At 41.2% G+C, this 25,758-nt stretch overlaps 1 protein-coding gene across 1 annotated transcript in view; it reads left to right on the top strand.

Annotated features, from left to right (window-relative positions):
* The window catches only part of mmrn2a (multimerin 2a), a 43,198-nt gene that overhangs the window by 9,759 nt on the left and 7,681 nt on the right, over positions 1–25,758 (top strand). Inside the window, exons 2-5 of the mRNA XM_049600708.1 lie at positions 8,210–8,332; positions 9,870–9,976; positions 11,806–11,886; positions 17,307–17,603. Of these exons, the coding sequence (XP_049456665.1) occupies positions 8,210–8,332; positions 9,870–9,976; positions 11,806–11,886; positions 17,307–17,603 (608 nt within the window). The remainder of the gene's footprint in view (positions 1–8,209; positions 8,333–9,869; positions 9,977–11,805; positions 11,887–17,306; positions 17,604–25,758) is intronic.

The raw sequence follows: 25,758 nt of genomic DNA on the forward strand, positions 1-25,758 counted from the left end.
TAATAAAACTCCGCTAATGCATTTAAAAAATGTCAGAACAGCTCGTCCATCATAATCCAAGTGCCCTGAAGCCGCGGGGGTCCATGTCATTGGTTCGACAACCCATTGGTTCGACATCCCATTAGTCCAACTGTCCGCGGTGCTGAATGGCTCGCGGCGGGAGTATGGTGCGCCGCGACCGGCTTGAGGCGGCTCACGGCTTAAAAGTTTGTCACTTTCTTTTTCATTTTAACCCACACCATGATCTTTTCCTGACCCTAACCAAGTGGTTTTTGTGCTTAAACCTAACCAGACCTTAACCACAGGGCATCATGATGATTTCGGAACGGACTTTGGAACAATGGGTTTAATATGGTCGGAACAATGGGATGTTGAACCAATGGGCAGTTCCCAAGCCGGGGCATGCAAAATTGACTTGAAAAGACATAATTTATTCCACTTTTATAGTATAATTTCTCACTGTGGTCAGTTAGCCTGCGGGCGTGCTGTGTTTACATGGCAACTTGTGCGAGACTCAAGAATGTTCAGAGACATTCTTGTTCTCGAGTCTCGCAAGTTGCAGGCTAACTGTGGAGTAAATTATGTCTTTTCAAGTCATTTTTGCATGCCACGGCTGGTGGTGGTAGAGCAGCAGCTCCTGTGTAAAGTGAGGTAAAATTACTGTTTTTGTTAATGGAGTCTGGCTTTGAAAGGATCATAGATCATTTTTATTTTCTGTTCCAAAGGCTGTCTGTTTGGGAAGTACTGAGCATACGACTGGATAAATGAGACTTGGATTATATTGCATGAGTTGTGTGAGAGTTCGTAAAGTTCTGTGTTAAATGCGGACCCTTTATGATTTCAATCCATCAAGAACTTCCTCCATTTTTGGATTCATAATTCATTGTGGGGGCGCGCAACAAAAACTATGGTTTATTTATGAATTCAACATAACACAAAGTGAGGGTGAGTAAGTACTGTCTGTATTTTGATTCTAAAGTGGTCATTTCCTTTAAGTATTCCTTTAATACTCTATATGCATGAAAATGTATTGATAGGATATTTATTGCATGTAGGCTGGAACATTCATGTATGCACATGCATGTAAGAATCAGAATCAGAAATACTTTACTGATCCCCGAGGGGAAATTATGATTCGTTACAGTTGCTTCAGTGTAAGGAATAGAGAATTATAAGATGTAAGAATAGGAGCATAAAACAGGAGTATGTAAGTATAAAGCAATAAAGTAAAATAAAATAGAAATTGAATGTGCATTAAAAATAAAATGTGCATTATGCTACAGTGTTTAACACTAGTACTTAAGATATTAAAAATATAAAAAATATAAAATATTTTGTCACTGTGCCAAGGCTGTATGTGTGAAAATTTAACTACAGTATATATACATCAATAGAATAAAATAATAATAGAATAAGAGTAAACATGAAACGTGCAGTTATGTGCATTATATGCTGAATAATTATACACATTCAAGAGATGTTGGTGAAAATAAAAACATTGCACAGCTGAATAACTGCACAGAATATTGCATCAGTTAAATTACTGCATACGATAGATAATAATGAATTATAAATGCAGTAGGTAAATAAAGTCCAAATGTCAGTTTACTGACTCAGAGTGGCTGACAGTCTGAGGGAGGAGCTGTACCAGTTGATGGTCACAGGCAGGAATGACTTCCTGTGGCGCTCTGTGGTGTATCTCAGGGGAGTTGAGTGTACAGTCCCATCCCTACCCTGAGAAGTAGGGCTCGTCCGAAAGTCACGGTTAAATTTGAACGCTGCTTCATCCTGTATTCAGTCGCAGAGGTGGGGAGCCTGTTACATGTTTACGTCCAGGGGCCTGTTGTCTCATAGTCTGTCCTTGGCTGCAGGATATCTGGAGTTACAATTAGCTGCTGTTTACTGATATGATTTGTTTTGGAATATTCAGCATAGTTTTTTTGACTGCCAGAAGTTTAAATGTGAGCTTGAACATATTTTTACTCATTTTACGAAGGTTTAAAGTGAATCCCTTTTCTAAAACTGTGCACTCAGTCCAGTGAATTAAACATAATCTTCTAAAAGTGTGAGAACATCCAAGGAGGATTCTTAGAGATCCAACTTAAACACCCCTTTATTAATTTACTATCAGGTTTTAGAGGAGGTGTCAGTCTGTTCAAACAGAACAGCACATGTCTCATTGAAGAACAAAACTCCTCAGATATCAGAACATTTTATCACTTAATATTAGAGGAGGATCCCAGGGGAGTGTTCTGCCAAATCTGCTGCACATCAGGTACCTGAGTGATGAACTGCAGCTGATAATTCTGCTCTTACAACACAGAGCTGCAGGATTTTTACAAACATTTTTTCTCAGGCTGAACAAGGACATGAGAGGACATATCTGAGATTAAGCTGCATCATGTGAAGGAGAAAACATGAACAGAGAGAGAAAAGCTTTAGCTGATGTGAGTTCAGTCTGACAGGATCAAAAAAGCTAAAGATGAAGATTAAAGATTTATTCTCTGATGTTGTTCCAGCACCCTCAAATCTCTACGTCTCCTCTCAGCCCACTGCTGATGTTTTCAAACTCACCTGTGCATGAACGAGCTCTGGGCTGCTTACTATTAATTATACTCTGTATAAATATTTAACTACTGCACACCAGTCACAAGTCAGAGGTCGGGTGGATGGTGGGTGTATAAAGTCCAGGACTTTGACACTTGAGACCAAGTTTCACATGGTGAGCAGGGACTTTCTGTCCACAGCTCTTTGTGTGTGTTCCTCCAATGATGTCACCAGAGGAAATAACACAAGGTTTTTCTTAGTCAGAGGACGTTGTTCACATGTTGAAACAATGGATTAATGAGTAATACTCTCACCAGATCCTGTTTGTACCTCATAACTGCAGTCAGTTTACTTACTGTTTTACTACCTGTTTTCATCACTTTTGTTTCATCTCTTGTTTACATCACACTTTATTCACTTTGCAAATGCTGTACACCTATTTACTAAAATTTTTATTTTATCTTATATTTTATCCTTATGTTTAAACTTTTTTCATGTCTCAGATCATCTTGTCTTTACTTGCTTGACTTTTCTTTTTTATACATATCTAAAAGCAACAGGTTACAAGAAGACACCCACATCTAGGGGCTAAAAGTTGCAAGAGAAAGCATGAGTTGCTACAAAACAACCCCATTTCAATGCCAATAAGCTGCATGAAACACAGCGACAGATACCTGAAAAACACCCATGTTTGAAAGCTGAAAAGATGCTGGATAAATAGCCATAGTCACTAAAATCCTCCACATTTGGGGACGAATAAGCTGCATTAAACACAGCAATGCGTCCCTAAAAAACACCTATGTTTTGGGGCTGAAAAGCCACTTGAAAAAGAGACAGGGGTCACTAAAAAACATCGACATTTGAATGCCAAAATGTTTCTTGGAAAAAAAGTCACAGGTTGCTAAAAAAACACTCATGTTTGGGGGCTTATAAGCTGCATGAAACGGCAATGGGTACTTGAAAATCACTCTCATTTGGGGGGTAAAAAGATGCTGGATAAAGAGCCACAAGTCACTAAAAAACACCTACATTCAAATGCCATAAAGCAACTTGAAAAAGAGTCACAGGTCACTAAAAAACACCTATGTTTTGGGGCTGAAAAGCCACTTGAAAAAGAGATGGGGGTCGCTAAAAACACCAACATCTGAATGTCAAAATGTTTCTAGGAAAAAAGTCACAGGTCACTAAAAAACACTCTAAAAAGATACTGGATAAAGAGCCAAAGTCACTAAAAACACCCACATTTGGGGGCTACATAAGCTGCATGAAACAGCAATGGGTACTTGAAAATCACTCTCACTTGGAGGCTAAAAAGATGCTGGATAAAGAGCCACAAGTCACTAAAAAACACCCACATTCAAATGCCATATAGCCACAAGAAAAAGAGTCACATGTCACTAACAAACACCCACCTTTGGGGGCTAAAAAGGTGCTAGATAAAGAGCCACATGGTCACTAAAATCCCCCACATTTCGGGGCCTATAAGCCACATGAAACACAGCAACAGGTCCCTAAAAAACACCCACATTTGGGGGCTGAAAAGCTGCTTGAAAAAGAGCCACAGGTTACTAAAAAACATGCACATTTGGTGCTTAAAAAGCCTCTGGAAAAAGAGTGATGACTCTTCAAAAACAACCAGTTCTGTTGTTTGTTGGTCTTGAACAGTGATCTGCAAAGCGTCACTCCATCCACCATCACCTCCACCTCCCAATGACAAAGTTAGCTTAACGACATGAGTTGGCATTGTGCATTCCTGCAGACGAATACGTTACATTTCCATGTTTATTAGTAGTTTGTTTATTGTAGTGTCTGGTTTCATTTCTGTTGGTTTTCGTGTTGATTTTGTCTGCTGGTTGTCGTATTATAAATGCTTCTCTTGTAAAGGAAAAAAAAGATCTCAATCTCATCAAGACTACCTGATTTAATAAAGTTTATGGACATGTGTCCTCATCACTTCCTATCACATCCACAAATGCAATTTAATGTTTTTAATTACAGTAACAAAAACCAGTCCGTTATCATCCTCTCTAAACACTCTAACAGCTGAATGTTGTACGGAGACACTAGAGATATTTTGTATATTGATTTTTCGTTATTTATCAAGTAACCTAAATAAGAGACACAGAGCAAATAAAGTTAAGCTCTTCTACGCTCTCTTCCTTCTGTCTCAAGCTTCGCAGTGTCCTCATTGATAACATGTGGAGAGCGATTAGACTTGGTATTCATCTCCACCCCCGGTACGCAACTCTGACAATAAAAAGGTTCGTGGTCGACCCACACAGTTGGATCAGGAGGAAGATCAGTCAGAAATGTACAAATTAGACCATAACCACGCTCTGTTGGAACTTTAAATGGTTTCATATGAGGGGGAGGATTATCTCGCCGCCCCAAATCACATCTGATTACCGAAATTTACGTGCACACACTCTGGCTCAAGATGGAGAATATTTGAACATTTTTACAGGAACAGAAAAGAGAGGGATGTTAATCTATTAATGAAAAGTGAGATTAATGTAAGTCTGTGTTTGTTTACCGAGCGTGTTTGTGTTTGGAGTCACTTCCAGAAACACGGGGAATGATTGTGAAACATGAAAGTGGAGCTGAACTCTCTGAGCTGTTGGTGACACTGTCAGCCAGACTCAAGCAGACAGGAAGTGATGAGACAAACAGTCCAACATCAACATTACAACATTACAGTAAACACACACCAACATCGTGCAGGGGCGACTCCACAGCGGATTTGACGGAGGGGGCACAAGGTGAAAGACTCGAGCGAACGAGACAATGGCCAACGAAAACAAACAGAAAGCAGTAATAACAGTTCAGAAATAACACATACAATCACAAACATGCTTTATCTCTGCCGATCAACTTCCAAATAATCATTCAGTTCTTGGATTGATTTCTTTCCTTTCATACAAGTTTAGATCTTAACTGTGCTGTTCAGACTGGGGCATAGTTTTGTTATTTGTAAAATGATTAAAACTACAGTATGTTAAGACTCACATTTGAAGTCCTGGTAAAAATGAAATAAACAATAAACAGTTTTAAATATTCTAATCTGAAATAATATCAATAAATAGCTGATATTTGTGAGTCCGAATATGCTCTGTGTGGGGATTTGCATCTCTTTGTCGTCATTTTGCACATCTTTTTAGTCCCTTTGCATCTGTTTGTGGTTGTTCTGTGGCTCTTTGTAGTCCCTTTGCTTCTCTTTGTGATTTCTTTGTGTCTCTTTGTAGTCATTTTTGAGGCTCTGTGGACACTTTGCATCTCTTTTGTGGTTATTCTGTGTCTCTTTGTGGTAGTTTTGTATCTCTTTGCGGCTATTTTGCATCTCTTTGTGGTTGTTTTGTGTTTCTGTAGTCATTCTGAGTCTTTGTTGCTTCTCTTTGTAGTCTTTTTGCAACTCTTTGTAGTAGTTGTGCATCTCTTGGTAGTTGCTTTGCATCTTCTTGTGTTCTTTTTGCATCTCTTTTGTAGTTGATTTTGCATCTGTTTGTTGTGGTCTTGTGTCTCTTTGTAGTCATTTTGAGGCTCTGTGGTTGCTTTGCATCGCTTTGTGGTTGTTTTGTGTCTCTTTGTAGTTGTTTTGAGTCTCTGTGGACGCTTTGCATCCTTTGCATCTTCTTGTGGTTGTTTTGCATCATTTTGCATCTCTTTGTGGTTGCTTTGCATTTCTTTGTTGTCTTTTTGTGTCTCTTTGTGGTTGTTCTGTGTTTCTGTAGTCATTCTGAGCCTTTGTAGTCCCTTTGCTTCTCTTTGTGGTTGTTTAATGTCTCTTGGTAGTCATTTTGGGGCCCTGTAGTTGCTTTGCATCTCTCTGTGGTTATTTTGTATCTCGTTGTGGTTGTTTTGTGTCTCTTTGTAGTCATTTTGAGTCTCTGTAGTTGACTTGTGTCTCTGTGTGTTTTTTTTTTTCATCACTATGTGTTCATTTTGCATCTCTGTGATTGTTATGCAGTACTTTGGTCTTTTTGCGTCTCTTTGGGGTTGTCTCGTCATCGTTCTGTGTCTTTGTCATCATTTTGTACGTCTTTGTGGTCACTGTAAATCTCTTTGAGGTATTTTTGCATCTCTTTGTAGTGGTGTAGTGTCTCTGTGGTCATTTTATGTCTCTTTATAGTTGCTTTGCATCTCTTTGTGGTCGTTTTGCATCTATTCATAGTCATTTTGAGTGTGTTTTTTTTTTCATCTGTAGTCGCTTTGCATCTCTGTGATTTTTTTTGTGTCTTTGTGGTTGTTTTGCATCGTTTTGTAGTTGTTCATATTCTCCTTGTAGTAGTTTGATTCTCTTTGCAATCATTTTGTGTCTTTGTAGTCCTTTGATTGACTTTCCAACAAGAAGCGCTAACAGATACTTAATACAGGGAATCTGGTCCAGGGGCCCCAGACCTCCCCTCTCCTGACCTCCCCTCTTGATTCGTGATCAACTGTTTTCAGTTAATCCAATGAGTTTTTAAGCGGCAAATTTATCTGATGTAAGTATGTTGAATGTTCTCAACCCATAAAGTTAAAACCCCTCTGGGCTCTCCAATGTGACTTCATGGTGTGTGTTTCTGCACGCACGCGTGTTCTGTGGTGAGTAAGAGGTTCAGCAGGGTGACCCCGTCAAAACTCCAAACACACCTTATCTGACGTCTCTGACCCTGTGACCTCATCGCACACTCGTGTTTATAGTTGGCTTTATTCACCACAGATGCTCAGTGGCTCTGAGTGAAGCCTCACTATGTGTGTGTTAGTGTTAATTTAGTATATTTAAATTAAGGTATGAAATCTTGTCATTTAATCTTCGTGTTCAGATTCAAACCAGCAGTGAATGTATCTACTAACAGGTACAACTGTGTTTCTCTGGCCCTGAAATATCTTCTTCCTCTGTGCCATAGCGCTCCATTGTTGTTAAAAACACATCAGTGAACCACACTGTTGCACTGGGTGACACGTTCCTTCATCACCATGAACACACACACTGTAGTTTATTTTGACTCAGTCCCACACACACCGAAACTGGTCTTCAGTCCATTGCAATCCATTTTGCAGGGGAGTTAGTGAGTCGGACTTACTCGGTTTGCGTCTGGTTGAGTGTGGCTTAATGACACTGACTGCTAGCGCTAGCATCAGAGGCTGTGCTAGCTCGGACCTCCGTGCTCACTGCTAAATACTTTGCATTGAGGTGATATTTCAGGCTTGCAATACTTAAAGGTAAATGTTTCAGTCATGGGGCTGAGCAGCTTTGTCCCATCTGCCTCCATCATGGGACAAAGCAACTGTGACCTTCAATCAAAGGGCAAAGGGCACCATCTTAGATTCGCTTAGCTTAGCTTAGCTTAGCACAAAGACTGGAGGTAGCGGGAAACAGCTAGCCTGGCTCAGTCCTCACTGTTTCACATGTTAAATCTGGTTTGTTTAATCTGTACATTAAGTGTAGAAACAACCAGAGTGGTATCCATCTTCTCATCTAACTCTTTTCCCCAAAAATGCAGAACTATTCTCTGAAATCCTTTAACTGAACTGTTGGTGGTCAGTCAGTGGATGGCGTCATGTTTGACCTCTTACCCCAAACAGGAAGCAGGCAATAACAGACTGCAAACAACCAAATTCTCACTCTAAGTGATCTCATCCATCTTTCTTTAACACTCACTCTGTGTGTGTGTTTGTGCAGGAACTGGTGCTCGTTCGTGCAGAGGCGTGTGGTTACCAAGGCGGTGGCATGTGGAACAGAGCAGTACACCATCAAGTCTCAAAGTCGGTGTCCGAGCGGGACGCCAGACTGTCAAGTGATCATGTGAGTACACAACCATAATAAGTACTCAGTCAAAGTGCTAATACCACACTGTAACAGCACTCTGGTACAATAAATCAATCATTTTCACTATGGATTGATCTACTGATTATTTTATATCTTTATATTAATTCATAACATATTTTATAAAGTATTCGATTGTTTTGGGTGTAAAACAAAATGTATTTGTGAAGTGACTAAAGCTGTCAGACAAATGTAAAGGAGTAGAATCAAATGAAAATACTGAAATAGAAGTACTTCAAAACTGCATATGAGCTCAGAACATGAGCAGATAAGTTAAATTCCATCGTTACATAAAGCTTTCTGTTGAGTCCTTTTATTTTGAAACTCACCACTAAAGGTGTGGCATCCTTTAGAGGTTGGGTCATATATGTGTCCAGTTCTGATTGGATAATGGCTGAACACTCAGCCATTTTGTGAAGTATAAACTGGCTCTGAATGTATTCTGTAACACGCCTGAGGAGTGGACTCTGCTGAAACATGGTGGATAAAGTCCAGAAACTTCCAGCAGGTCAGTCAGAGCTACAGACTTACTGTTCATGTTTTTAATGGACCTCAGTGATTAAATGAGATGCAGTTTGACATCCAAAAGAAATCAAAGAATGAGCAGTCAGAGGGGTTTTTCCACCATGAATCTGAAGATAAAACTGAGCTGAGAAACTTAAATTAAAAAGAATTAAAATCCTTTTAAATGCCAAATATTAATTCCGAGTAGATCAGACACTGACAGACAATCCTCACCACTAGAAGTGGTTAAATCCCTCAAATCTTGCACACTGTTCCCTAAAATCCAAATTTAGAAATAAGGACTTTTAGTGTTCTAGTATATTTTAAAGAGGAATGTCTTCAGGTCTTTTTCCAGGACAAACCAACAGTTTCTAGATTCTTTATAACTAATTTTTCACTCAGATTTCATTTATTGATAACCCAAACTAATTTTGCTGTCAATCTGCACCTTAATCCGAACACATTCCTCTATTAAAAATAAAAGGTTTGGTGAATAAAGCAAGAGAGAAGCATGTAATGTACAGCTGACGTCCAACAACATGTCAAAGTTAAAAATGATCATAAGTGACAGGAACAGTTAATAAAACTACCAAACTAAGAGACTGGAGCGTTTTTTGCAACCTGATCCAGAGTCACAACATCTCACTTAAATACCTCATTAGTTAAATTAGATTTCCCAAATGTTCTTGTGTTCACCTCAGCTGAAGGATCAGATGGACGTGATGAGGAGTTCATACAAACTATTTGCACTCATGAAACTCTGTTGAAACCCCATCAGATCATTAATCCACACTGTTTGACTTCAGTTCCTGGAAAGTTTCTGGAGAAGTGACATTTTAATTCTGACCTGACGACAGATCTGAGATCAGATCTCCGTCCACTTGTTCCAGCTGTTTTCTGTCTCATCAATGTTTTGGATCTTTTTAAATTTAATTTCAGATGTTTTTCATTTTCAAATGTGAGTTTTGACCTCATGTGGAATTATTTTACCTCTGTGTGTGTGCGTGTATAGGTACAAGCAGTCCACCCGGCCGCTCTACAAGCAGAAGCAGCAGATCGTCACTGCTCTGCTGTGGCACTGCTGTCCGGGACACGATGGAGAGAACTGTGAGGACACAGGTGGGTCAGCAGGAGCATCACTTTGTTGTAACTGTCTCTTTTTGCCCTGGTAACAACAGTTATGGATGCAAGCAACCAAGGGTGTTTCTTTCTTTGTGTTATGGCTTTCTAAAATCTACCTTCACATGTCACACATCACTGAACCAGAGTAACAGTGTCTGTAAATATTGAATGAAAGAGATTTGCGGTAACTGGTGTGTTTTAGGGTCATAAATGAGTGTAGAAACACTAGTTAGGTGTAAGCGAAGGTCAAAAAACAGCAACAACGGATAAGGAGAGGCAGTTTTTATGAGTGTCTTTTTTAATTAAACATCCACCTTTGAACAGCAGTGAAGTTGCAGAACTGAAACTTCTCCCGTGTGCAAGTGTGGAAGGGAACTATGGTGGCTATGTGAAAACTCAAATGGACCTGTCTAGAGCCAGTGTCTGTTTTTTCTGTTCTGGGCTACTGTAAAACAACACGGCAGACTCAGTGGAAGAGGACCTGCTTTTTATGGAGATACAGACGTATCGAAAACAAAATGATTCTTAGTTTGAGCTGAATATAAACTAATGAAAACATCCATCCATTTTTATCCGCTTATCCGGGGAAATATCGCAGGACAGCAGGCCAAGCAAAGCACCCCAGATGTCCCTCTCCCCAGCAACGCTTTCCAGCTCCTCCTGGGGGACCCCGAGGCATTCCCAGGCCATACGAGATATGTAGTCCCTCCAGCGCGTTCTGGGTCTGCACCAGGGCCTCCTACCAGTGGGACGTGCCTGAAACATCAGACGCCCCAGCTACCCCAAGTGACCCCTTTCGCAGCGGCTCTCCTCCGAGCTCCCTCCAGATGTCCAAGCTCCTTACCCTATCTCTAAGGCTGAGCCCAGCCTCCTTTCTGAGGAAACTCATTTCAGCCACTTGTATCCACGACCTCATTCTTAGGGTCACTACCCAGAGCTCATGACCATAGGTGAGGGTTGGGACGTAGATGGACCAGTAAATCGAAAGCTTTGCCTTCTGGCTCAGCTCCCTCTTCACTGCACAAGCAGCACCAAACTGCCAATCCATCTCACGCTCCATTCTACCCTCACTCATGAACAACTATGCTTGATATAGTTATGAATATTATGTTCCATTTCTGCAAATAGACGCTCCTAAATCCTGCACACTGGATGTGGATTGTTTAATGTACATAAATAATATAAAAGCAATGTAGAACAAGATTAAAGTATAAAAGCTTTTCAGGTTGTTGTCCAGTTTACATGTTTGAAGGCTAATGTTTGCGGCTCGTCAGAGGTACCACTGACATGTCAGTCTGACTTGTGCACGGTAAGAAATAAACGTGTGGGAAAAGAATCAGACGTCGGGTTTCAGTGTGTTTCTAAACAGAAACTCGACCCCTCATTCACTGTGCTCTATTTTTCTCCACAGGAGTCTGTTTTTACAAAAGTAGCTAAACTTTGATATCACTCAGGAACTTAATTTAGTCCAGACTGTGTGTGTGTGTGTGTCTGTGTGTGTTTGTGTGGGAAACTGCAGTATTTACCAGATATCTGAGGGAGGACGTCCTCTCTACTATTCTCAGTCTCTCCTTTTGTTTGTGCTAAAACTCAAAGTTTATCACCGAAAATAAAAAAAAAAAAATTTCCTTTTCAGTCTTTATCCGTCAGTCAGAGAGGACGAGCCTCTAAAATGAGGCTGATGAGTTATAAACACTGTTCACTGGTTGAACTGTTAAATGAGACACAACATGTGAAACTTTAGAATAAATAGAAATACATGATAAAAAAATATCAGCATGTATGTTTGCAGTGTGTTGAAAGCTCGTTGTGTTTGTCTCTGACAGTCTCTGATGCACAGCAGGATTCTGGGAGTGCGGCTCTGATTAGAGGATCTGAACCAGTGAGGACAGAGCTCCAAGCTCCAGGTATGATGGCAGTGCTCACCTCCACACACGGACTTTAATCTCAACATCCAGCTGAGAGAAAGTGGTTGGCTTCTGTGCCTGGGAACACACACACACACACACACACACACACACACACACTCTCTTCGTTGACAGTGTCAGAGCAGTCTGACTCATTCCTGCCTCTTCAACAAAGTGAGGAAGCGCTGAAGTGCAGAGCGATGCTCAGCTTCGATAAACCTTCGGCGCAGGTCAGGAGAAGGTCTAACCTCCCTTCCCCAGGGAAGAGGGTGTGGGTGAGCTGCTCACACAGGACCCATCACCAAGGTCAACCCCCACCCACCCCGGCTCCACATTCTTGGCCTATAAATGCACAGTGACTCCCACATTGAAGGAAGTGGATTACTAATACTGTTACGCACTGTACAGAGAGGTCAGAGGTCACAGCAGTCAGTCACCTGATGAAGTAAAGGAAGAGAGAGCAGACAGGTTTGTTTGTTTGAACTGCAGGTCACATATTTCAGAGTTTTAAAGGTGGACGATCAGTGTTTTTATATGTTGACCCTTTACTAGTTAGTGTCGTAGTCTGAGAGGCGTTGATGACCTTCCGCTGAGAGTTTATTATGTCTCTCAAGTCAAAGAAGAGTCTTTACATTTCATTTGAATGAGCTCAGCTCCATGTTTACCTGTGCAGGCAACAAGCCCCTGAAACATCCACTAACAGCTTGCTTTGTTTGTTTCTGCAGATCACAGATAACACTGTAACATTTATCCATCATTATGTAGCAGATATATTAAATTAAGGCACAAAAACACTTGGTTATAGATAGGAAAAGATCATGTTTTGGCTTGATTTGTCACTACGGCCACCATGTCTCACCAAAAACACGCAGTTTTGCTATTTGTTGGTTCTCGAGCAGTGGTCTGCTGCTTGGCAGCTTTCTCACAAAGGTATTACCCCTGACAGTTTTGCATCGGCCACTGGCGGGTGTGTGTTTTTGTTTTACACGCCAAACTCATTTTTTACCCGCCATTGGTGCTTGGCAGGTGTTATTTTTACGCCCTGGTTGTAGGCCTAAAGAAATCCTTACATTCTTCAGTTATAAAAATGTGAAGACTATTTACAGAATTTAAAAAATGTTTTAACATTTGAACAAGTAAAACTGGTGCATTTTCCTTGAAATTTTGCAGAACCTCTGCCAGAGGCTAGTCTTGAGTCTTCCTAGCTCGCTGCTCCGTTCAGCCCTCTCTGTATTTCCTCTTCATTGACAATGCAGAGGAACGTCTGCACCTTGTTGATCGTCCACAGAACGAGGTTGTGCACCAACATTTTCAGAACAAAAAAGAACAGGCTGAAATGTGTATAGTGTTTGTCACAATCAGTGGGATATTTAGAAATAGCAGGGTTTTGCATTCAGTCCTTTCCGAGGAAGAGTGTTGATTATTTTGTTGACCAATCAACGGACTGCCGCGTTCCATGCTCCAGCTTTTAATATCGGATCACTGTGCAAGGTACCCCAACAGACTCGTGATGAAAAATAAGATGAAATGGAGCTGGTCTATTGGTACCATCCACAACTTTTGACAGTGGCAAAGCAACAATAATTGTTCTAATAATGAAACGAATTGAACTGAACTAAACTGACCTGGACTGCTTTGTGATAATGAGGCTTAAGTCTCTTTTTCTTCAGGCCGTCTGCAGTCGACTTAGTGGTTAGATGGAAGAGGTTTAAACTGTGATTTGTCCATCCAGCATGTTCAGCTGATATTCCTATAGTGCTAACCTTCGACTAACCTTCCGTTTCTATTGTGAAGTTTGCAGAGCTTTGCTAAAGCAACACGTTGCCTGTTAATTCTCGCTTGTGATAGACATTATTGTGACTTGACCATAGACAGGAACCTGCTCCTGTTAAACCCTGCACACAGTTTGATGCTAAGCTTGACTGCTGAGTTCTTCTCTTCATGTTGCTCAGAGGAATCTTATTCTCTTTCTAACCTTTCAGTTGTCACTGTGGTTGAACTATTGTGCAGCATTTTGTTCTCCATGTACAAAATAACATCAGTACTGTACATAACGTGAAATATTTTTATGATGAGTGGCACTGAGAACTCTGAGAATCAAAACAGTCGATGTTTTTGGAAAGAATTCAGACTAAAATAGACCTTTGGCCTTTAGAGGCTTGATTTAACAAAGAAAGACAAACAAAGAGGCGATCACACACACACACACACACACCTCAACATGGTACAGTCCGCTCCCACCACGCCTCCGATTGAACCGACTTCCTGCGAGCTTAGGTCGACATAATTAAATCATCAGCAGAACTGTGGTGGAGCAGAAACGGACTGGACACAATAACAGGAACACCTTAAAATACAAACGCCATGACGGTGAGTCATCACAGTAAACTTTACAACCTGAGATCAGATCTGCAGCAGGTGTTTCTGTTGTTGTGTCCACTGAGAGAGAGTTAATGAAACTTATTGTTAGAGTTTCTGAAGAAAGCTGCCTGTATGCCATTAAATTTAGAAACCTGGAACTATAAAGGTGGGAAAATGTGGAGATTTCTGTGTGCAGTTTGCATGTTGGTATTATTATTTTCACTGCCTAAAACAAAGTGCATGCAGGGATACCCTCTCAGTTTTTGAGTTTGAATCTCAAAGAACATTGTACAGCAGAAATACAATGTTCATGTTACATAGTAATCCACCAGGGAGGGGCTCTTTCTTGCTACACATTCTCACTCCCACCCTGTCAAATACAGATGCTTGGTCAGTGGCCCTACACATCAAAACATAATATTAGATTATAATCCATCCATCCATTTTCAACCGCTTATCCCAAGCTGAGTTGCAGGGGCAGCACACTGAGCCAAGTATTCCAGACGTCCCTTTTCCAAGCAACGCTTTCCAGCTCCTATTGGGCGATCTCAAGGCGTTCCCAGGCCAGATGAGATATGTAATCCCTCCAGTTTATTCTGGGTCTGCCCCGGGGCCTCCTACCAGTGGGACGTGCCCAGGAGGATCCTGATCAGATGCGCAAACCACCTCAACTGACCACTTTTGTCACAAAGGAGCAGCGGCTCTACTCCGAGCTCCCTCCTGATGTCCGAGCTCCTTACCCTATCCACCCTAGCCACCCCACAGAGGAAACTAATTTTGGCCGCTTGTATCCGCGATCTCATTCTTTTGGGCACAACCCAGAGCTCATGACCATAGGTGAGGGTTGGGATGTAGATGGACCAGTAAATTGAAAGCTTTGCCTTCTGGCTCAGCTCCCTCTTCACCATGATGGTCCAGCACAGCGCCTGCATCACTGCAGAAGCTGCGCCAAACCACTAATCCATGTCACGCTCTATTCTACCCTCACTCATGGACAAGACCCCGAAATACTTGAGCTCCTTCATTTGGACCAGTAACTCACTGCCCCAGTGATATTAACTTTGTTTGTATACATATCTAAACAAAGTTACAAAGTGCTTTACAAAGTGCATGAAAATAAAACGACAGTAAGGAAAACATTAATAATAATAAAACATTGTATGACGTCCTAGCCACCCCTCCAGCGTTGGTTCAGATATGGCGTGTCAATATACATTAGTTTCATGCATTATGTCTTTTCTTAAGGTTTAGGCAACAACATCACGTGGTTAGGTTTAGGCAAAACCATCACTGTTTGACTTACTACTGTAGCATCCTACACATACTAATACACTACATTGTCATCAAAATTGCTTTCACCCAGGACATGAACGGCAGTCTCCTGGGTAAAAGTCTGGAGTTTGTTTGACCAATCCACCTCTACTCAGGCCGACCCTATGCAGACTTTCTCGCCCTTTGTACTACAGCAGTTACTCGGAGTGTCAACAAAGGGTTCTTCTGATGCTGCGGGCCACTGACTGAGAGTCTGTATTTGACAACAGGAGTGAAACAGGGTTGGCTCTTAGATGTATTTTTTGGGCCAGTGCAGTGTCCTGTTGAATGACACAGCACTGCAGGAAAAGTTGAGCCAGGTTAAACTTTTTGCCACATGACACTGCACCTTCACTGCACTGACTAAGTAGTCTTATTTAGATAAATAAGGAAGCCCAAGGTGCTCTGAATCTGACCGTACAGTCTAATGGGCCTTTTAAATTGTCACTTTTAGCCACGTAAAGTAAAGCCATGCCAATTTGTCTTTTCATTACCAGTTAACTGCTGCACTAGCTTCAGTGTCTTCACTCATTTCTTTGGGGAAAATGGTTTTTGGTCTTGGTTGAAGAGTTAAAAACAATGAAGGAAACAGACTTGATGACGCTGCAAGACTTCCTCCTCTTTCTGTTTCATCTTTAGCATTGCAGTTGCAACACTGGTGTGTTTCTGCCCTCTGCGCTGACTGCAGGTCACTGATATGGCGCTCCTTGTTCCTGCTGTCGCTCTGACTGAAAGTTCAACAATGAACTCAGAATTCCCCAAATACATCAGGCTGTTTCCCATCAGCCCCCTCTGTCTCACGCTCTACCTGTCTGTCTGACTTCCTGTTGATCTCTTTCTCTTTCAGTTCAGTTTAACAAAGCTTTAAGTGAATAATAAATGAGCCATTGTCAGTTTTATATGTCAATATTATATTTATTATTTACTCAAATCAGCAGGATTCATCTTCTGGGAAGCATCAAGTTGTGGTTTTGAGGTTTTACTGGAGAAGTGAAAGTTTGGCGTAGTTGGTGGGGATATCAAAAAAGTCCTAGAGTGCCACAAAAAAAAAAAAAAAGGAAAATGTGTTGATATATAGAGAAATAAATAAAATGATAAACAAGTGAATAAAAAAGTGAAAATATAAAGAGGAATAAATAAAAGAATAAATTAGTAAATAAAAATGTGTGATTTTAAAAAGGAATAAATTAAAGAATTAAGTTAATTTAAAAAATGTGTAAATATAAAGAGAAATAAATAAAAGAATAAATACTGTGTAAATATAAAGACAAAAACCAGATAATAAGCAGAAAATAATAGATTTTTATTTATTTATTCAATCATTTTTTCTGTATGTATTTCTGTATTTATTTGTTTCTGTATTTATTTTCAAAAAATATACGTATTTATGTTTTTTGATGTACTGGCCCAAAGCCAGTTCATTGACAGCTTGGCCCTTGACAGAATAGCAGAAGCAAAAGAAGAAATAATGAGGAAAAACAAAAGTATAAAAATAAATGAATAAATAAAGATTAAAAATATACAGGAAAAATAAATATAGCAAAATAAATATATACAGACATAAACAGAAATAAATGATCAAAGAATTCAACATGCTTATAATTATTCATTTATATTTAATTTGTCTTTATATTTCCACATTTTATTTGTTCATTTATTTCCCAGTTTATTTTCTTATTCTTTGACAACTACTTTCAGCTCTGTCGCTTTTAAACACATCATTTTCTTTTTACCTGTGTGTGCTACAGGTCTGCGACTACATCAGCAGCTCCAGCAGCAGCGTGGCGACCCGCACAGCGAGCAAAATGACCACCAACCACAGAATGACCACCATGCGCAGAGTGACCACCAGGCACAGAAAGACCACCAGGCACAGAAAGACCACCAGGCACTTTATGGCACAGGCTACCAGGACAACCAGCACAACACCACACACCCCACCCCGGAGCCAGACCGTGGTCACAGCCCCCATTACACATCACACCACCCCCACCTGCAACACCCCCACCACCCCCACCATGGGCAGCCGAGACCCCACATTCCTGGTAAGTTTTGTTTAAATGTGATTCTTAAACTGAAACCTGAAGCCATCTTTAATGTTGTTTAACTCCACCTGTGCTCCATCTGCTTTGACAAGTCAAAATGTCTGCCCTGAAAACTTACATACTTTTACTAAAGTAAAAACTTTAACTTGTAACAGAGTATTTTTTACAGTATGAAATTAGTTCTTTTACTTAACTAAAGGATCTTAAAACTTCTTCCAGCGTTGGTTTTTAGTAGGTTGTCTTTTTCCTGGCGTCACTGGTCAGCCTTCTCCGGTCAGACAGACACACACTTCCTCTGCAGGAAATCCTCTCTTTCTTCTGTCTCCCATACATTGTGTGTGTGTGTGTGTGTGTGTGTGTGTGTGTGTGTGTGTGTGTGTGTGTGTGTGTGTGTGTGTGTGTGGATTACAAGATGACACCATATAAGCCTGCATCTCCTGTGTCACCAGACTAGCATGTGCATTACATCACACATACACACTTCCTCCGTCCTGTGTGGAGCTTGTGTGGGGATCGGCGTCGCTCTCAGGTTCCCACAGTGCTCCGTTCACTCTGACCTTTGACCCCTGACTGGCCAACATTACATCATCCTTAAAGGAGCATTCTGAAGCTCCGTCAGTCGCTCCACATACTCTGTCAGTTGTTTTAGATTTGTTTCCTTCCTTCCAGGCAGCTTTGACAGTAGAGAGCTGGACTGTTCTTAAAACCCTGCATTAAGACAACTGGAGGATGATCATGCTCTTAAATGTGTGCGTTTAATATAAATGTATATAAAATATGCTGAATCAGTTATTAGCAGCAGATTTTTTTTGTCTGAAGAGTTCGAAGGGTGGTGTCTTTCACTCTTTCTAAAATGAAAAGCACGCAAGCAGATTGATAAAAACAGATTAAACTCTCTGTTTAAATAGCCGTTAGTGAAAGAAAGAGGAAAAACCTCATTATAACAGCTTATTATAAACTTTTCAGTGGTTGTGTATACAGCCATTAAGTGCATTTAAGATCATGTTCCTATTTTAAAACGAGTCAGCTGGACTTTTAAGCCAATTCACAAAGTTAGGATTAATTGTTGCAACTGATAAAATCTGACAAAGATGCTTTTACGTCTGTCTGAAATCCAGGGCTGCTCCCGACTAAAGATTTTCCTCGGCATACATTAAGGTGAACCAAATAACACGTGGTGCAGCAGATGCCTTTGTTCATCCAAATTAGTGCAGCAATACAAAACTCACACACTGAGTCCATTTTTTTTTGGATGGGTTTTTTAAATCCATGACCAGAAAAGAATCGTTTTGCACAGGAACCTTGCACGCTGATTCAGACGTGTTTTATTGTTCTATTCATTGTGAAAATCCAAAATACATGACAAACTGAAAAGACACATTTCCTCCTTTGCCTCCCTCCACTGGAGTTACCCATCTGTCTGTCACCACTCCTTCTGTCTTTCATTTTGCACTCCCAGTCTGTCACCACATTCTGTGTGTGGTCCATATCCTCCTTCTCTTCATCATCATCCATCTGAATATCACTATCTGACCTGTTGAATGTAGCTGTCTGAGTTATGAAATGATTCTGTGCGCCCTGTTCCTCTGTCTCGTCATGGCTGTGTCTCGCCACCACATTTTCTTCACTGATTCTTGGTCAAGCTGCTCTAAAGGACGGAAAACGCAGAAAATTAAACCTGTTGTGAAAATTTGATTAGCACAACGTAAAGTCGTATTTATTTTTAGAAGTGCAAAAATTTTTGACTCAGTGTGCAAAGGCCTTTAGTCTGCTTGTTGTTTCCGTCTTATGCTCATTACACAAAAGTGGGCATGTGCAAATTATGGAGATTGTGCCTGCAAACCCCCCGTCATCATTTCCCAAATGCTCCGCTTTACATGGATATGAAATAACCAGAGTTTTGAAAAATCTGCTCCTTAGAAGGCATTTAAAAAAAAAAAAAAAGTGACCTAAAACTCCTTTCTGCATAGAGCAGGGGCCAAAATGTAGAGGACATATCCATTTACAAAAAAAGTTATTTACATATAAACATGGCCTTTGGCACAAAGGTCACTGCGTTAGGGTTAGGAAAACATCATGTATTGTCAAAGAATAAAAAATACCAGCTTTTGTTGCCACAAACACGGCTGGGAATGTCCCGAAATCTTGTTAAAAACACACGCTTTTCTTGTTTGTTGGATTCGAACAGAGGTCTGCTGCTGTCAGCTGCCTGGCAGCCATGACGCCATCCACCATCCGCTCCTCATCCTGATGAAAACTCAGCTCATACATGTGTAATCTGAACTACGTCACTTAGGAATGTTGACATGATGCATGTGAAAAAATCCATGGACTGCACAAACTTGCAATGCAAACATTTTATTGAGGTGACCAGGCTGCTTGTTTTTAGAGGAAAACAGATAATGATTTTGTAAATATGGAGTATGCATAAAGACTGAGCTGGCTGTTTACATATGAGATAACTGTAGGTATGTTGCTGTTCTTTTCAGTTCAAAAGTCCGAATATAGAAGTACTTTATAATGTGGTCATTATTTTATTTTGCTCTTTTGATTTTTTTGTGACTGGGCCAGATGTTTGTCACAACACAAAACAAAATTACAACTAACCCACAGAAATAAAGTTTCAACATTCAGTGAGCAGACCAGGAGGTCTTCAGTCTCTTCTGTCTCTTCAGTCTCTTCAGTCCTCTCGTGCCGTCTCCTCCCCTGTTTGTTGTCCTTGTTTCCCCACGTGTCTCATTAAAGTGTCATCTTACCTTTTTAATTGTGACATTTACAACAAAACGTCAGAGGAAGAAAACAGAGCCACAGTTGTGCAACAGACGTTGTTTTGTCCGGACAGGAAGTCGACTTGGCTCCAGCTCCGTAAATCACGCTGACAGTCATTAGATAGAAACACTGCCAGCTGAGCTGGGCGCGTTTGGTTTCAGCCTCCGAACGCCCCCGCGGCCCCACCTGACTGCCCTCACCCCAGCAGCTGGAGGTGACCTGGAACTTCCTGTCGCAGCGTGGCCTCACTGTACCATGACCTTTGACCTCAGGACCCTGCAGCATGTGGGGAGAGTTTGCTTTGTCGTAATGAAAACAGGTTGAGATGATGAAAGCGTGTGTTTGAGGTGGTTGTGTCTGGACTGTGTCTCTAGAGGAGAGTGACAGCAGTGACCTGAGGCAAACGCACACTCGTGTTTGTGTTTCTACCCTCAATGCCGCAATACATTCCTGACCCCCCTCACCCTAAAGTGAACCTAAACCTGACATGAGGTCTGAGCCTTCAAACAGCCCTTTGAAGAAGTGAACACTGGAGAAAATCCTCTTACTTAAAGGAAAAAGTCCTGATATAACTATTGTCTTTCTGTGACATGTCTGGGATTGTGTCACGTTAGTGAACCAAAGCTGGCAGGCTGAGACTGGCTGTGGTGAGAGCCCAGTCAGCACACAGAATGTTGGCATTGTAAATTTCTGCAAACCATGAACACGTAACATTTGCGTATCATATGAAAGAGACGCCTGCGAAGCTACAGACCAGTGTTCAAGCACGACCAACAACAAAATGCAATTATTTGTTTTTCGACCTATATTCAATTGAATACAGTACAAAGACAAAATATTTAGTGTTCCAAGTCATGAACTTTATTGTTTTTCGTAAATATACACTCATTCTGAATTTCAGTCCTGCAACATGTTTCAAAACAGCTGAACAGGGCCGTGTTTACCTCTGTGTGACATCACCTTTTCAATAAGCATTTGGGAACTCATTCTTTCTGATTCTTACTTGATATATAAGACTAAATATGCTCAGCAGTCCGGGGTCTCCGTTGTCGCATTTTGTGCTTCATAATGCACCATACATTTTCAATGGGAGACAGGTCTGGACTGCAGGCAGACCAGTCTGGTACCTGTATTCTTTTACTACGAAGCCACGCTGTTGTAACACGTGAAAAATGTGGCTTGGGATTGTGTTGATGGAATAAGCAGAGACGTTCCTCTCTGAATCTTTTTATGATATCATGGATTGTAGAAACCCCTTAATTCTTTGTAGCTGTGTCTTGAGAAATGTTGCTTTGAAACCGTTGTCCACGCTGTTTTTAACCAAGTAACGCTGAGCCTTTCACACTCAGTAATGATACTTTAATCTGTCACCAGCTCACCTGTTTACATGTAAAATGCTCCAAACAGGTGTTTTTCGAGCATGTAGCAACTTCCTCAGTCTTTTGATGGCTTTGTCCCAACTTTTTTTAGAATGTGTTGCAGCATCAAATTCAGAATCTTACTATATAACGATGAAAACTCTGTGTGTGGGTCTGTTCCATGTTTTTCTCCTCACTGACTTGGTCAATCCATGTGAAATTTGGCACAGTGTAGTGTTGTCACGATACCGAAATCTTTGTTTCGGTACCAATACCAATACGAATTTCGATACTTTTCGGTACTTTTCCTAAGGAAAAGTCCTTTTGTAACGGTACCAAAAAAATCATGGTTCGGTAAGTACCTCGGTACGGACGTCATGGTTTGGTAATTCAAATGTTCCACCAAGTTTGTGTTGTCTCGTGTTGTCTCCCTTTGCGAGGCAGACTTTCTCTTGTCTTTTTTCATGTGCGCCAGCTGCAGATGTTCATACAGGTGTTGTCATACACACCACTTGCGCAATCTGTGCTTCAATAGGAACAAGAAAGGCGTTTGTGTGCATAAATGAGTAAAGTAAATTAAATTAACTAAATTAATGAATTGAATCAGTTTCAAAGTACCGGTATTTTCCAAATGCAGTATAGTACCGTTTGGAATACTCTAGTACCGCGGTACTATTTTAGTACCGTTATACTGTGCAACACTACCACAGTGGTAGAGGGTCATGGGAGGATGCGAATGCACCTTTCCCATGTGAACTACCAGTGCGCCCCACTTTTAAGTCAATACAACATATGAACACTTTACACTCCTGTAACACTGTACAGTTTTAGGACGCGCAGGTAATGTAGGTTAAGGTGCAGGTGATGAGCAGCAGGTGTGTGACAGGGGAAGCAAACATTTTTTAAGTTCAGTGTGGCAGCATAAAGAGTTTGTAGCGTGTGGAAACTTACCTGTGATGGACTCTGACACTGTGACGTGGACACTTAGCTGTGATAAAGTGTGGACAGACGGTGTTTACCTGTGTGAAGGTGAGCACGTGTTAAAATAAATGGCTCCCTGCACGTTTATTGTTGTTGCCATGTTCGTTAAATGTAATGTCTACAAGTAATAAAAGTAAAACTGTGCTATATTGCATAAAATCGAAATACTTACAAGTACAAATATGTCAAAATTGTACTTGTTTTAAAATTGCACGACTTGAGTAAATGTACTTAGTTACACTCCACCGCTGCCACCCAACAGGATATAAAGGGGTTAAAATGAGAACAACCTTAAACATCTACAGCAGTAAAATGTAACACATTAGTGCATTAGTGTGTGTGTGTGTGTGTTTGGCAATAGACTGAGAAAATTGAATGTCCCCTCAGAGATTCATAAAGTATGTCTTCTTCTCCTTCTCTTTGTCCTCCCCCTCCCTTCTTCTTCTTCTACTACTTCTCCTACTTCTACTCCTTATTCCTCTTCTTCTCCTTCTTCTTCTCCTCCCCCTCCCTCCTCCTCCTCCTTCTTCTTCTTCTTCTTCTTCTTCTTCTTCTTCTTCTACTACTTCTCCTACTTCTACTCCTTATTCCTCTTCTTCTCCTTCTTCTTCTCCTCCCCCTCCCTCCTCCTCCTCCTTCTTCTTCTTCTTCTTCTTCTTCTTCTTCTCCTACTTCTACTCCTTATTCCTCTACTCCATCTCCTACTTCTTCTTCTACTACTCCTTCTCATTCTTCTACTCCTTCTTCTACTCCTACTTGTCCTAATTCTTCTTGTATTCCTGCACCTCCTTCTTCTACTCCTTCTTCCTCTTCTTCTCCTTCTTCTACCCCTTCTTCCTCTCCTTCTCCCTCTTCTTCTCCTCCTCCTTCTACTCATTCTTCTACTACTCCTACTCCCACTCCTACTTCTTGCTCTACTCCTTACTCTGCTACACCTCCTCCTCCTTCTTGTTCTACTCCTTCTTCCTCTCCTTCTCCTACTCCCCCTTCTTCTTCTTCTACTACCTCTTCTTCTTCTACCTCTTCTACTACTTCTACTCCTTATTCTACTACTTCTTCTTCTACTCCTTCCTCTTCTACTCCTCCTACTCCTCTTTCTTCTTCTTCTTCTTCTACTACTCCTTCTTCTCCTTCTCCCTCTTCTTCTCCTTCTCCTCCTTCTGACAGGGAGCAATATTTTTTTAATGCAGTAGTGTAGTGAAGTATTTTCCCAGTGTGGTATTAATAATTTTACTTCAGTAAATAATCTGAATACTTCCTCCACCACTGCCTTATTTCACTTTGTTCACGCAAACTATCTGCTGCTGGGAAGAATACCTGGATACAATACCTCCACCAAGCAGCTGCTACTAAAGTTTGAAAAGATTTGATGCTTCACCTGTCAGTTCCTCAGTCAGCATGGTGTCTGAAACAGCTCCTACTTTTTCATTTCGAGTCTCTCTGCATTAGTGGGACTGTAAATAGCAGGAAATGTAGGCACAGTTGGGTTTGTTTCAAACTCCAGAAATAACAACATCATGCAGGATCAGATGGATCCAGGGAGCCCTGTGGCGTCTCAGACCATCAATGAATGAGGTCCAGCTGGAGGACCGGCAGCGTCCTGCAGTCAGTGTGTGTTCTGGCTTCACTCTGTCGGTCTCTACTGAACAGAAACAAAATGTGAAAACTCATCTAATCTCTGAGCATCTCTCCTGCTGGAAACTCAGCTTGTGTCATTTCTGACTCTGAATCTCTGACAGCCCGTCTGTGTTTCAGCAACATCAACATCAGTGTTTTGGGAGGCGTTTTAGTTTCCCTGCTGCAGTGTTTTCCAGGCGCAGGGCCGTGCTGTGTTTATATTCCAGTTTGGAAACTAAACTGGTTCCATTTTAGAGCAGAGTCAACTACTGGTCCCCCAGAGGGCCATGAATCACCAGGGAGCATGTTGAGATTAGCTTTGTGTTTTTGTGGGTGTGGGTGGGTGTAAGAAAAGCTTTTTGGGATCATATTTTTATCTTAGCTTGACTAAAAATGTGAAAAAACTGGTCTATATTTTCCCAGTGAATGAATCCTGATATGGTCAACATCTGGTCTTTCACCTAGCGCCACCAACAGGTCAAACAATAACATAGCATACTACCATGGTAACTGCAACTTCTTAGTGAGTAGTGTATAGTTCTTATTGAGCAGCTGATAGCTTTTAGTTAGGGGCTGATGGATTTTAGTGAGCAACTGCAGTTTTTAGTGAGCGGCTGATGGTGTTTAGTGAGCAGCTGATGGTGTTTAGTGAGCGGCTGATGGTTGTTAGTGAGCGGCTGATGATGTTTAGTGAGGGGCTGATGGTGTTTAGTGAGCGGATGATGGTGTTTAGTGAGGGGCTGATGGTTGTTAGTGAGCAGCTGATGGTGTTTAGTGAGGGGCTGATGGTGTTTAGTGAGCGGATGATGGTTTTTGGTGAGCGGCTGATGGTTGTTAGTGAGGGGCTGATGGTGTTTAGTGAGGGGCTGATGGTGTTTAGTGAGCGGCTGATGGTGTTTAGTGAGCGGCTGATGGTTGTTAGTGAGGGGCTGATGGTGTTTAGTGAGGGGCTGATGGTGTTTAGTGAGGGGCTGATGGTGTTTAGTGAGCGGCTGATGGTTTTTAGTGAGCAGCTGATGGTTGTTAGTGAGGGGCTGATGGTGTTTAGTGAGGGGCTGATGGTGTTTAGTGAGGGGCTGATGGTTGTTAATGAGCGGCTGATGGTTGTTAGTGAGCGGCTGATGGTGTTTAGTGAGCGGCTGATGGTGTTTAGTGAGGGGCTGATGGTGTTTAGAGAGGGGCTGATGGATTTTAGTGAGCGGCTGTAGTTTTTAGTGAGGGGATGATGGTGTTTAGTCGATGGCTGATGGCGTTTAGTGAGGGGCTAATGGTTTTCAGTGAGTGGCTGATGGTTTTCAATGAGCAGCTGATGGTTTTTAGTGAGCTGTAATTAATTTTAGTGAGGTGTGAATAGTTTTTGGTGAGCAGTGGATTGTTTTTGTTGAGGAGCCTCAAATAAAAATAATTTTTATCTGTAATTGATTTTTTTA

Source organism: Epinephelus fuscoguttatus, linkage group LG16 (assembly GCF_011397635.1).
Source record: "Epinephelus fuscoguttatus linkage group LG16, E.fuscoguttatus.final_Chr_v1".
Lineage (NCBI taxonomy): Eukaryota > Metazoa > Chordata > Actinopteri > Perciformes > Serranidae > Epinephelus > Epinephelus fuscoguttatus.